General features: G+C 44.4%; 1 protein-coding gene across 11 annotated transcripts in view; it reads left to right on the top strand.

Moving 5' to 3' along the window:
* TCF4 (transcription factor 4) overlaps nt 1-12,546 on the top strand; it is a 431,493-nt gene that overhangs the window by 381,858 nt on the left and 37,089 nt on the right. For all 11 annotated transcript variants that reach the window (XM_088476442.1, XM_088476449.1, XM_088476445.1 and 8 more), the window contains 4 exons: nt 1,192-1,259; nt 3,085-3,163; nt 8,514-8,590; nt 10,084-10,287. In XM_088476442.1, the coding sequence (XP_088332568.1) occupies nt 1,192-1,259; nt 3,085-3,163; nt 8,514-8,590; nt 10,084-10,287 (428 nt within the window). The remainder of the gene's footprint in view (nt 1-1,191; nt 1,260-3,084; nt 3,164-8,513; nt 8,591-10,083; nt 10,288-12,546) is intronic.

Genomic DNA, 12,546 nt, shown 5'->3' with positions numbered 1-12,546 from the left:
GCGCTGGCCCCCACTCACCTGCTCTCCATTGTCGCCGGCCCGCGGTCCTCCGCCTCCTCCTCCTAATCTTCTTCCTGGTGCAGGGAGGAGGAGGAGCCCGGGGCTTCCTGCACATGTGACCAGCAGGAAGCTCCCGGGGATCAGAGGGGGCAGGGGCCCACAGAGACCCCATCACCCGGTGTCGGTTGCTTCGCAAAGGGCAGCTCTTATCGCAAGAGCTGTCCTTTGCGATACTAATCGCATATGTTAGTACATATGCGATCAGTAAGGTTGCGGTGACTGGCGGAATGGTCACCGCAACCTTAGTACATCCCGGCCTAATTGTGTTAGATGTCCACTACGCCTGGACGTTTGCCTCTGGTAAATAAGTCTGCATTCCATAAATCCCACTCCTCTTTAGTGATACTAGCTTTAGCTCAATATAGATGCAGCCCATGTAAAACCAGTGTGTGCAAGGACCTAATAATCCACTAATTATATCTTAATATCATTTTGTACAAGTCGCAACCATTTCTTAACGGTTGCATGTTAATAAAAATAAAACTCCTAACTTGTGTTCCATGGTGAAATAATTAAATACTTTACTTTTATTAACTTAATATTGAACCATATTGCCTACTGCCGGATATAATCTGGGTTCTGTTCTAGAGCCTCTGAGGCAGACAAATTGAGGCGCACAGTTATGTAGCCAAGGTAAAAAATACTGCTCAGCTGGAGCCGTTACGGTTCTGCGGCTACCTGGCGACCGGGCTTTATCCGGCCCTGTACATTTGTGCACCGGCTGGCTACGGCAACCTGTAACAGGAGCCCCGAGTATGGGCTTGCTGCCTTTTTAAATCTAAATAAGCAGCTGAAATCTGTCCTCCCAGGATTCCGCTGAGACTCACACGTGTGATTAGTATCCGCCAGCCTGGGCCGCTCCTGCTTGCAAATCTGAAGGTGTCCGGGCTTCAAGTAGTGTAATTGCACCGTAAATAAATGAACACCAGCCGAGTTTATATTTTCCTCCATAAAAATGTAACATGAATATATTTGACATCCACCTTAGCAAACAAATTAATGCTAATTAAAGATTAATGCGATATAATTAGCATTAAAATGCAATTACATTATGGGTAAGTGGACCAGGAATAGAAACCTGGAAAATACCTCCCTGCGTGTTTTTAATGCTTCGCCTTTTTGTTGTTGCAGCAAACAGAGGAAGCGTGCCGACGGGAAGCTCGCAGACTGGGGACGCGCTGGGGAAGGCCCTAGCATCAGTAAGTACATTCTCATGTACTCTGACATTTCCGTATCATAAGACCCTGTCTGGTGGGGTCCCTATCAGGCAGAGCTATTCGTGCCCCAGCAATGGAAGCTCAGGTCTACATCACATGTGACGTCTCATGTTTCAGCACCGCGCACAGCAAAGCCTGGACATACTGTAGGCAACTGTCTCAGGCTGCTCGGAGAAGACATGGCGGAATCAATGCAATTAAAATGTCGATTTACTTGATGTAAAATTCTAAATTAGTAGGGTTTACCCTGTTGGCAGATGTGATAATGGTTAACAATTAGAAAAGAGACAACATTGTCTTCATTTAGATAGATAATAGTTTTATTTCTTTCTGCATATATGTGTCCTGTCCACTTCCCTAGTGAATCAATAGAAGTCTATGGTGACGATCTTTTCAAGACATTAGGGTTAAAAATAGTTACTGTATAATATATATATATCAAATTAAATACATACAGAATAAAACGATATACGCATAAGGTACAGATTTTTCACTTGAGAATGAATACAGAATATAACGGGGTGTGATACAAAAGTCGACATGACAAAAATTAGACAGTACAGAAGGTTGACTGGTACAAAAGTCGACATGGAAATAGTCGACACATATATGACACATTTTTTTTTTTTTCTAACCCTGATCTTCACCCTAATCCTCCCGTTGGTGCCTAACCGTAACAGTCCTTCCTAGTGCCTAACCGTAACAGTCCTTCCTAGTGCCTAAACGTAACCATCCTTCCTAGTGCCTAACCGTCCTTCCTAGTGCCTAACCGTAACCGTCCTTCCTAGTGCCTAACCGTAACCGTCCTTCCTAGTGCCTAACCGTCCTTCCTAGTGCCTAACCGTAACCGTCCTTCCTAGTGCCTAACCCTAACCGTCCTTCCTAGTGCCTAACCCTAACCGTCCTTCCTAGTGCCTAACCCTAACCGTCCTTCCTAGTGCCTAACCGTCCTTCCTAGTGCCTAACCGTCCTTCCTAGTGCCTAACCGTCCTTCCTAGTGCCTAACCGTCCTTCCTAGTGCCTAACCGTCCTTCCTAGTGCCTAACCGTCCTTCCTAGTGCCTAACCCTAACCGTCCTTCCTAGTGCCTAACCCTAACCGTCCTTCCTAGTGCCTAACCCTAACCGTCCTTCCTAGTGCCTAACCCTAACCGTCCTTCCTAGTGCCTAACCCTAACCGTCCTTCCTAGTGCCTAACCCTAACCGTCCTTCCTAGTGCCTAACCCTAACCGTCCTTCCTAGTGCCTAACCCTAACCGTCCTTCCTAGTGCCTAACCCTAACCGTCCTTCCTAGTGCCTAACCCTAACCGTCCTTCCTAGTGCCTAACCCTAACCGTCCTTCCTAGTGCCTAACCCTAACCGTCCTTCCTAGTGCCTAACCCTAACCGTCCTTCCTAGTGCCTAACGATAACCGTCCTTCCTAGTGCCTAACCCTAACCGTCCTTCCTAGTGCCTAACCCTAACCGTCCTTCCTAGTGCCTAACCGTCCTTCCTAGTGCCTAACCCTAACCCTCCTTCCTAGTGCCTAACCCTAACCCTCCTTCCTAGTGCCTAACCCTAACCCTCCTTCCTAGTGCCTAACCCTAACCCTCCTTCCTAGTGCCTAACCCTAACTGTCAGGGTAGTGCATAACCCCAACAATATATAAAAAAAAAAGTGTCTACCTTTCGTACCTGTTGACCTTCTGGTGTTGACTTTTGCATGGAACCCAATATAATGTACCCCACCTTAAATATAGTTAAATATATTTTCTTATTGTCACTTTATGACAATGCAAATCTGATCAAATTTCCTTTTATCTCCTTTAAGATCTACTCTCCCGATCACACCAACAACAGTTATTCTTCAAATCCTTCAACTCCAGTCGGGTCTCCTCCCTCTCTCTCAGGTATGGTAATATACGGTTCAGGATACATTACGTTGTAGAAGTGTTGCACGCAGAATGTGGGGCCGTGGTTCTCTGCACAGCGGAGACAACCAATCCGCTAACAGGAAGGGTCTCGCCCTCACTGATTCCATTGGTTCCTACTGAACTGATTGACAGGATGCTACTGCACCTCCAGCGCAAGCAAGGGATGGGTACGAATTCAGTGTGTGAGGAATACGCTTTAAACATTAGTTCATTACTAAATAAATGGATTGAATTAAAGGCGAATCAAAGCTTATTCGATTTATCTTGCAGCGAGTGAACTGTACTGCTGTACTTTTCCTGGAATGTTACTACAGCTCGGTTCACTCAGAAAATCCGTAGCTGATGTTACATTTTGCAATGAGATCACGGAACACGGGGGCCTCAATGTCTCAGATCCAGTCACTGGGGTGCTGGCCCACAGCCTTCCAATCGCAGTGCATGGTATCTGCTAAGGGTTTGGGTTTTTGGAGGACACATGACTAGATTAATATGGCGGCAAACTCTGTAACCACTTCCGGGTCAGCTGATGACCTCATTCCCACCAAAACCAGCTCATTCTGCTGTCTTGCCACATCAAATGCCAGCCAATCCAGCATAGCACATACTCCTAGTCACCGACTCACAGCAGTATAAGATCAGTATAGATGTATAACAAAATTCCAACTTTTATTTATTTATTAATCCAAAGAAAATTCTAATAGTATTTTAGACTGATTTGGAACAAATCTAATATTGTAAAAAGAAGTCGTTCTGCGTTATTAGTACAGTACATTAAAACGTATAAATAATACCTCCCAAGTGTCCCGATGAGGGCTCTGTCATCATCGGCTCTGCATTGTCCCGGTCTATCTTGGATATGGGAGGTATGATCCATTCACACTGCTCAACATAGCAGAGCATCAGAAGATGTGTTCTGCGCGCACCTACTAACACTTGTGTTCAGCATTGAAAGGGTGGGTAGGAGGGGCCACTAGAGAAAGATGAGAGCTAGAAGCAACTCTTCTGTGACAGACACACCCCTAGGCGTTGTAGACACGCCCATGATCCCGATGTTAGGAGATTTGCATAAATTGACATAACTTATCTGGAGCTATCATATAATTGTTTTATTTTCTGGACGGGTGTGGGGTTATAGTTGTATTTTGCTCATCTGTATTTGCACACTTGGCTTTGTATATGCATAAAATCTGAAAATCAATCTCGTGTGTCATTTTGCATTCAGGTGGTCTGTTATTTGTTGCGATGAATGCTTATTATCAAGCTATAATTTTTTTTTTTTCTTAAGCGATTTCATTCCTGCTGGTGGACATGTAGCTATGACATTACTACAGACAGTAACAGCCTCATTTAGAATTGACTGCAGATCCAACTAGATGTTTGTCCCATGTTGCAATGCAGTCGGTGCAAATGCAGTTTAGTGTTCTTCTATATTTGCACACAGACAGTATTTTAGTGTTGAGTGTCTCCCTCTCCCCCAACACGCTCTGAATCTCTTCGCACCTCTTTAATATAGTTTTGCCGAGGTGCAAACTTGCACTCTCTGACGGGGCATCCTTCTAAGTCCCTAGACCATGAACGTGTGACCAGGGCCGTAGCTAGGGTAGTGCGGCCGGTGCCATCGCACAGGACACCACAGGTCAGAGGGTGCTGTTTTGGGCCTGTCAAATTTCTGTTTATTATCATTCTTGCTTGTAGCTTCCTCTTATTTCATCCCCAGCATCTCCTGGTCTCTCCTATGTCTTCACTAGCCCTTCCCCATGAAGCCATGGCCCTTTTTTGGGTGCAATATGTCCCTTTGAAAACTTAAGGGGGCACCAATGCTCTTTCTGGAACAGGGCACCAAAAAGTCTAGTTACGGCTCTGCGTGTGACTGAGATTCCACTTATGGGGTCGGACATCTTTCCTGGCACATATGTTGCGCTGAGGATTCTGCACAGGCAGGAATCTTCAACATATGTATTATGGAAACACTTCCAGTAGGTGTTATGTCTGCGTGTACTATTGTTACACTGCTGGAGCAGGCTTTAGTGTGATTGGCACAGATGGCAGATTTGGTTCCCATAACCTATGGCTTCCATCAGTAGTATATGAATAAGAGAGATGTCGCACCCAAGACAGCCACCCTAATTATAATCTCTTGGCTGTCTCTAATTACCATCCCTTTCTGTCCATCTCAGCACTGATTGCTGGTTTCCTGAAAGGGAGAATTGCGATAAGATGTTGACACAGTTTAACATCTCACACAGTTTTTAGGGAATTTCAAAAAGCTCAATTTCAACTAATGAATACAGCAAAATATAGTAAATTCAGTTTTAATGGGGAGAGGTCTCAAACCTTTGAAAGAGGACTGGTGGAGAAATGACCATAACAACCAATCAGCTTGTGGCTATCATTTTGTAGAATGTTCTTCTTAAACGATAGCTAGAAACTGGTTGCTATGGGCATGTTCTCCACTTGTCCTCTTCAGGAGGTTCGATGCATCTACCCACCTTAGCCACAAAGGGAGGGATGCATGACACATCCCATTCGCATCGCGCCACTCTTCGCATGCATGCCGGCGTTAATTACGTCAGTATGTATGGCGGAAAACGCAAAGGACAGCGCTCTCTGTAAGAAATGAGGGACATCCTGATCTATGACCCAGGGGTCCCTCTAGTGTCCTTCTGCGCATGCAGGGTGCTGGTAGGGATCCGATTGGTTCCCTGCCAGGGGGCATCTCGAAAAGAAGCCCATATACTTCTATTGGGCAACACCGTCTGAAGATGGCGTTGCCTTCAGAATATATTGCATTCTGGAGCTTGATGCATAAGAGAAATGCTGTAAGCTGGAGCGTATTTATAATGGGTGCAGGGTGTGCGGGGCACACGGGCCCTTAGGTCCAGTGGGGCCCACACCACACACACTGCACCCATATTTTTAATACTTACCTCTCCAGTGTCCCATGTCTGCGCTATCAGCGCTGTAAAAATCACCTGTAAAATGGCTGCCACTGGCGGCTTGCGCATGTGCAATAGGGAAATCGCTGGGAAAATGGCTGCCGTGCCAATTTCCCGGTTACCTGCGCTTGCGCTGTAGACTCTGGGCACAGACTAATGCCCAGAGTATACTGATGCGGCGCTGCACTCAATGCGCTGCCGGCCGCCAGAGAAAGAGGAGGGGACCCCGGGCGGAGAATGCACATGGGCCCCATCCTGTCTTAATACGCCCCTGACGGTAAGACCCCCATAAAGGGCATTTTCTGGGGATTTGACCGCATTTCTGAGGTTAGTCACCCATTATAATTATTTGTAAGCCCCTATTTGTACAGAGGTTGTACCCCGTGGGCTTGACGGCCGAGAAAGCACGGGGTTGGGGCTGGGGGTGACACCTATTCATTATAGTGCAGTCTATGGGGAAGATGGGTTCAAGTTTCTTCACGCACATTGGGCCTGATTCAGATTGGGGAATAGAGTAGGATAGAGCAAATAACTCTGCCCCTGGGTGAACCATGTTGCAAGCAAGGGGTGCAATTACATAAATTATTTTTGCATGCAGGGTAAATGCTGGCTGCTTTTGCATGTAACCCACAAATGCTGGACAGCTTTATTTTTACACTGCAACTTAGATTTCAGTTTAGACACGCCCCTCCCAGATAAAATCTCTCTGCACTTTTTAAATCTATACCCCCTACCCCCCCCCCCCCCTGCAGTGCAGCATGGTTTTACCAAGATGCACAGTTACTTGCTCTTTCTTACTCTATTCCCAAATCTCAATCAGGCCTAAGGATGGGCATCGGACGCCTGGCATCGAATGGTTGTCTGGCTTCCAGCAGCAAATCCTGCAGCAAATCCAGCGATGCGGTGGCAACCAAACCAGCGCACCGCAGCCATTACATTAGATACTTTCGGCCGAAAATGGGGCAAAACCTATGTGAAAAGGGGCGGAGCCTCTCTACACCCCCGTCCACGTCACTGTGGTGGTGTGCCCAGCACTCTCTGAGATGCTGGGCTGCCCCCAGGCTCCCCCTACATGAAGAATAGTTGCCATGCGCACGGCATCTATTCCCCTATGTGCTATCCTCCCCCCCTCCCACCCCACACACACAGAGCCAGCCATAGGAAAGCTGTATCCGATGGCTGGCAACCATCGTATTCCTGGTATTCGATGGAAAAATTATTTCCATCGAATCGGAAACATCGATGGTTGCTAACCATCAGCTTACGATGTCCATCCTTAATCAGGCCTAGAAGGAGATTTATTCAGCTCTGGAAAGTGATACATTGGAGAGTGATAAACTGCCAGCCAATCCGCTCCTAACTGCCATTTTTCAAACGCAGCCTATAACATGACAGTTAGGAGCTGAGTGGCTGGTGATTTATCACTCTCCATTTTATCACTTTTCAGAGCTTGGTACATCTCCCCCCTATTGTGTTAACAAGATTAATGTTAATGAAGAGAACAGAGTTTACAATGAAGTTTGGATAAATTCTGTGCTTCACAATCAGACTCTATCCAAACTGCTTTGTAAACTCTGTACTTTTAGTCATCCCCCCCCAAACCCAATCTTATATATATCAGTTTAAACTCCCCATTTGCCCCAGCCCTGCAGAAAGCCCTACCCTTAAACACTAGCCACGGTCTCTCTACTGCGACGACACAATTTCCACATTTACATGTATAATGCATTAAACTCGGTGTAGCTATTTTAAGCCGTATCAGAAGACCACAGAAATGTGTCTGCCCATGAGAAAAGCCAGTCCCTTTGAAAGGCTATGAGACCTTTTTGGATTACTGGAAATAATTACGTTGCATGACTATAAAGGCTAAAATACCCGTATAAAGGGGATTGGAAGAAGACCGACACTTTGAAGTTCTCGGCATGCAACAGAGAGTGGCACTGGTGTGTTACATGGGCCATCCGCCGGCTCGGTAATGATGTAGTGCAGTCAGCCTGATAAATACATCTTTTTCCCTGGAACGGCAGGACAGAATATATAAACTCTGAAACGGAAACTTGGAAAGCTGAAATCCCTTGTCACCGGCGCTTTTTTTGGATACCGAGTTGTTTTCTTGCTTTGGATCCTCTCTTAGGTATTACCTGCCGAGTCAATGAAATCCTTTGATAGAAAGCAGCCTGGAGGAACATTGCGGACTGCCTCTCTGTTTTGCTATAAAATACTGTTTTTTTTTTTTTTCCCCCCTTAAGTATGTTTTTGGAAAGTCTCCATATGTCTGGTCTGCTTAAAAAAATTTGCATATATACTAAACAACTGGAAAAGTTTTAACTAAGCGGATGCTTATGCAACTGTGTAGATAATTAACTTTTTTTTTTTTCCCTTTTAATTAGCAGGCACAGCTGTTTGGTCAAGAAATGGAGGACAGGCTTCCTCGCCACCTAATTATGAAGGCCCTCTACACTCTCTAGTAGGTGTCCTCCCTCTTAATTTGATGGGAATAAAAATCATATATCACAAACTCTGTCTTCATAAGCTTTATTGTGATTTTTGTTTGGTGAAGGACAGTTTTAGGACTAAAGGGCATTTATTTATTTATTTATTACCAGTTATTTATATAGCGCACACATATTCCGCAGCGCTTTACAGAGAATATTTTACCATTCGCGTCATTCCCTGCCCCAATGGAGCTTACATTCTATATTCCCTATCACATGCGCGCACACATACACACTAGGGTTAATTTGTGTTGGGAGCCAATTAACCTACCAGTATATTTTTGGAGTGTGGGAGGAAACCGGAGTACCTGGAGGAAACCAACACAAGCACAGGGAGAATATACAAACTCCACACAGGTAGGGCCGTGGTGGGAATCGAACCCATGACCTCAGTGCTGTCCACAGCTTCACTGTGTCCCACTGGATCAGGATTATTGATCCCTATAAATATATATAGATTTAATACACAAATGACATCATTTTATGTAAGATATATCTTTATAGTTAGTGGATGGTTATATTATCACTTCGCAGTTCATATGCAGGAGCCTCCCGGTAGAGTAGACCACCGCCCTCCCGTATCCTGTTTGGAGGCTTGATGACACTGTTCATGAAGAATCGCGTCATCATGCCTCCGCCCCCACTGCACAGTGCACAAATGGTGGCAGCAGGGGGCGCCTGCTGCAGTAACAGGATTCACCCCACCACCCGAACCCCCCCAATCTCTTCCTGGAATTACCCGGAGAGCACCAACAAAGGGTCTGCAAGTATGCATCACTTATATTTGGAGAGAAGTGATGTCACTGCTTTAAAAATTTTGAGAGCAAAGATGACACTTTTGTCGTATGACTCGCTGAAAAAAGTGATGGTATATATAACTATGGGACATAAAACACTTTTGGGTCTTGTTGGATGGAAACTGTAGGGTGCAGTGTCATTTGCTTGTTACTGGACTTCCCATTCATCTTTTTGCACTTACTTTTGAATCAAATTTTATATAAAGTGTAGCTGACATGCAGCCTTATTGCAATGTACACTTCTTTACACACACGCCATTCTTCATAATAATAATCGGCAGCCCTCCCCCGTCATTATACCGATCTACGGTTCCATCCGGGAGATGCCGGAGGGGTGGTTCATGGCGACAAGTGTCGCCTCGCAGCTGGGAGGTGTTGGGCAGTGTCACAATTTACTACTTATTACATCAAGTCCCAGCCACTTCTCTATGGAGGAGGGAAGAATGCAGGAGAGTGAGCTGCTCATCCAGGGGAATATATATGAACAGACACCTTATAAACATATGTTATACTTACTGTGTGTTGCACGTATACTGCTCTGTTCCGTTTCCACCTGTGTCAAATAACGGCAGAAAATGCGCTAGAATGACGCGTCTTGCCTTTTTTTTTGTGTGTATGTACATTATTAGCTTTTCCTGCACAGTGATGTTTTTCTTCTACCGCTGCAGCAAAGCCGAATCGAGGACAGATTGGAAAGATTAGATGATGCTATTCATGTATTAAGGAACCATGCAGTGGGGCCTTCTACGACGATGCCAGGAAGCCACAGCGACCTGCACGGATTAATTGGGCCATCTCACAACGGCGCTATGAGCAGTCTGGGGTCGGGATATGGAACTGGCCTTTTGTCAGCAAACAGACATTCCCTAATGGTAAGAACGTAGAGCGATTTCAGATATAAAACCCTTTATTTCACTTCACACAGATGAGTTTTTTTTATTTTATTTTTTTAAGATCATCTCAGAAATCCTATCTGCCGATGCAGCATGACATTCCTTAATATTGGCGTAACAGGCAGGCCAAATTCTCTCCCTTATTTGTAGCATTCAGATGGTATAGGTCTTATTTCAGCAGTACAAGTGGTGTACGTGTATCACAGCGGTGCCTTCGGAGCGGCTTCCTGCTCGATGAGGCCTACTAATTCCTATACACTGTATTGTTGGCATTTTGGCCATAAAATTCCAGGTTCTTTGATTTCTTTTCTGATATTTACAGAGAATTTGCTTCAACCGTTTAAACGGCATCCTGTTAACATAGGCATTACCTTGTTCCAAGTGGGCAGATTTATGGTTTGTTTATGAGCTGTGCTGGGAGATTTACTTAATATGACAAATAGGGCACATTTATAAGCTTATCATATATTGTTCCCTAAAGTGCATCGGTAATCTGCTACTTCTGCCTGCCCATAGCTGGCAGTGTCTCCGTTTACAATACCGTGCAAGCAACTTTGTTTTATGGTGTACGCTTTGTAGTGTGTATACATGCCCTACTCCCCAACTGTCCTGATTTAGGCAGGACAGTCATAATTTGAGAGCTCTGTCCCACCAATCAGGACTGATTGGGGAGTTAAGTGATATTCACTTGTGATGCCTGGCCACGCCCCTTGTGCATGACCACATACCCTATTACATGCAGACTTTTCCCGATTCACAGTGACAAAATGCTGGGAGCTATGTATGCATGCTGGACATATTAAGTATGGGTCATAGACTAAATTCCAATGAGAAGTGTTACAAAATTGACTGTGTTGTCGGGAAGGCTCATGGTGTCCAATGAGATGATTAAGTTTTTCTACTAGAATTCAAAAAATAAAAAGCAAATAAGTGGTGCAGGCAACAAAACTTGTGGAACAGTTTTCCTACATGTTGCCCACTGTCTGTGCTTTGTTTAAGAGATACCCTCGCCTGCACACATTGGCGAAGGTCATTTTTTTGTGGACTAGATCAATATTCAGCCTGTTCATTCATTAGCAACGGTTGTACCTCAATGCCTCTATTGTGACACTAGTTCCGAGTGAATTAACGGGGTGCATGACCAAACACAGTATGAAATTCTATTTAGTGCAGTTATATTGGTGTTTGATATATATTTACGCTGTTGCTGTACCTGTCTTCTACACACAGAGTAGGCAGCCACTTCCTAGTTGAAGATGAGGCACAAGTCCCTAGTGCCAAGGGCTGCTAACACGGCTACAGTGGATGCATGGGATGTGTCCATCACTGGATCCGGAGGTGTGGAGGGCCCGGTCGCCCCTTCTCTGAGACACCATAGCCTCCCCTAAGCCCATGTTCTATTCTGAACAGAGCAGAGGCCTCCTTGTGCACCAGCCGAGCATTCTCATGAGTAGAAGGGTGGACCGCTGGCTAGACCACCGTTGCCTTTCACCTACCCACATTTTCTTTTATGGTCTGGTGTTGCACTGTTCCACCCCTGCATCTAAGCTGGGTCCCCGGGAGTTCTGATCCAGTCTCTCTTGTTTCTTTCTTTCTTTCTCTTTCTTTCTTTCTCTTTCTTTCTTTCTCTTTCTTTCTTTCTCTTTCTTTCTTTTTCTTTCTTTTTCTTTCTTTCTCTTTCTTTCTTTCTCTTTCTTTCTTTCTCTTTCTTTCTTTCTTTCTCTTTCCTTCTCTTTCCTTCTCTTTCTTTCTTTCTCTTTCTTTCTCTTTCTCTTTCTTTCTCTTTCTTTCTTTTTCTCTCTTTCTTTCTCTTTCTTTCTCTTTCTTTCTTTCTCTTTCTTTCTCTTTCTTTCTCTTTCTTTCTCTTTCTTTTTCTTTCTCTTTCTTTCTTTCTCTTTCTTTCTTTCTCTTTCTCTTTCTTTCTCTCTCTTTCTTTCTCTTTCTTTCTCTTTCTTTTTCTTTCTCTTTCTTTCTTTCTCTTTCTTTCTTTCTCTTTCTTTCTTTCTTTTTCTTTCTCTTTCTTTCTTTCTTTTTCTTTCTTTCTTTCTTTCTTCTTTCTTTTTCTTTCTTTCTTTCTTTTTCTTTCTTTCTTTCTTTCTTTCTCTTTCTTTCTTTTTCTTTCTTTTTCTCTCTTTCTTTCTTTCTCTTTCTTTCTTTCTCTTTCTTTCTTTCTTTCTTTCTTTCTCTTTTTCTTTCTTTCTTTCTTTTTCTTTCTCTTTCTTTCTCTTTCTTTCTTTT

This window comes from Taudactylus pleione, unplaced genomic scaffold, assembly GCF_031769625.1.
Source record: "Taudactylus pleione unplaced genomic scaffold, aTauple2 ptg000189l, whole genome shotgun sequence".
Classification (NCBI taxonomy): Eukaryota; Metazoa; Chordata; class Amphibia; order Anura; family Myobatrachidae; genus Taudactylus; species Taudactylus pleione.
This window is presented reverse-complemented; position numbering and strand designations above follow the sequence as displayed.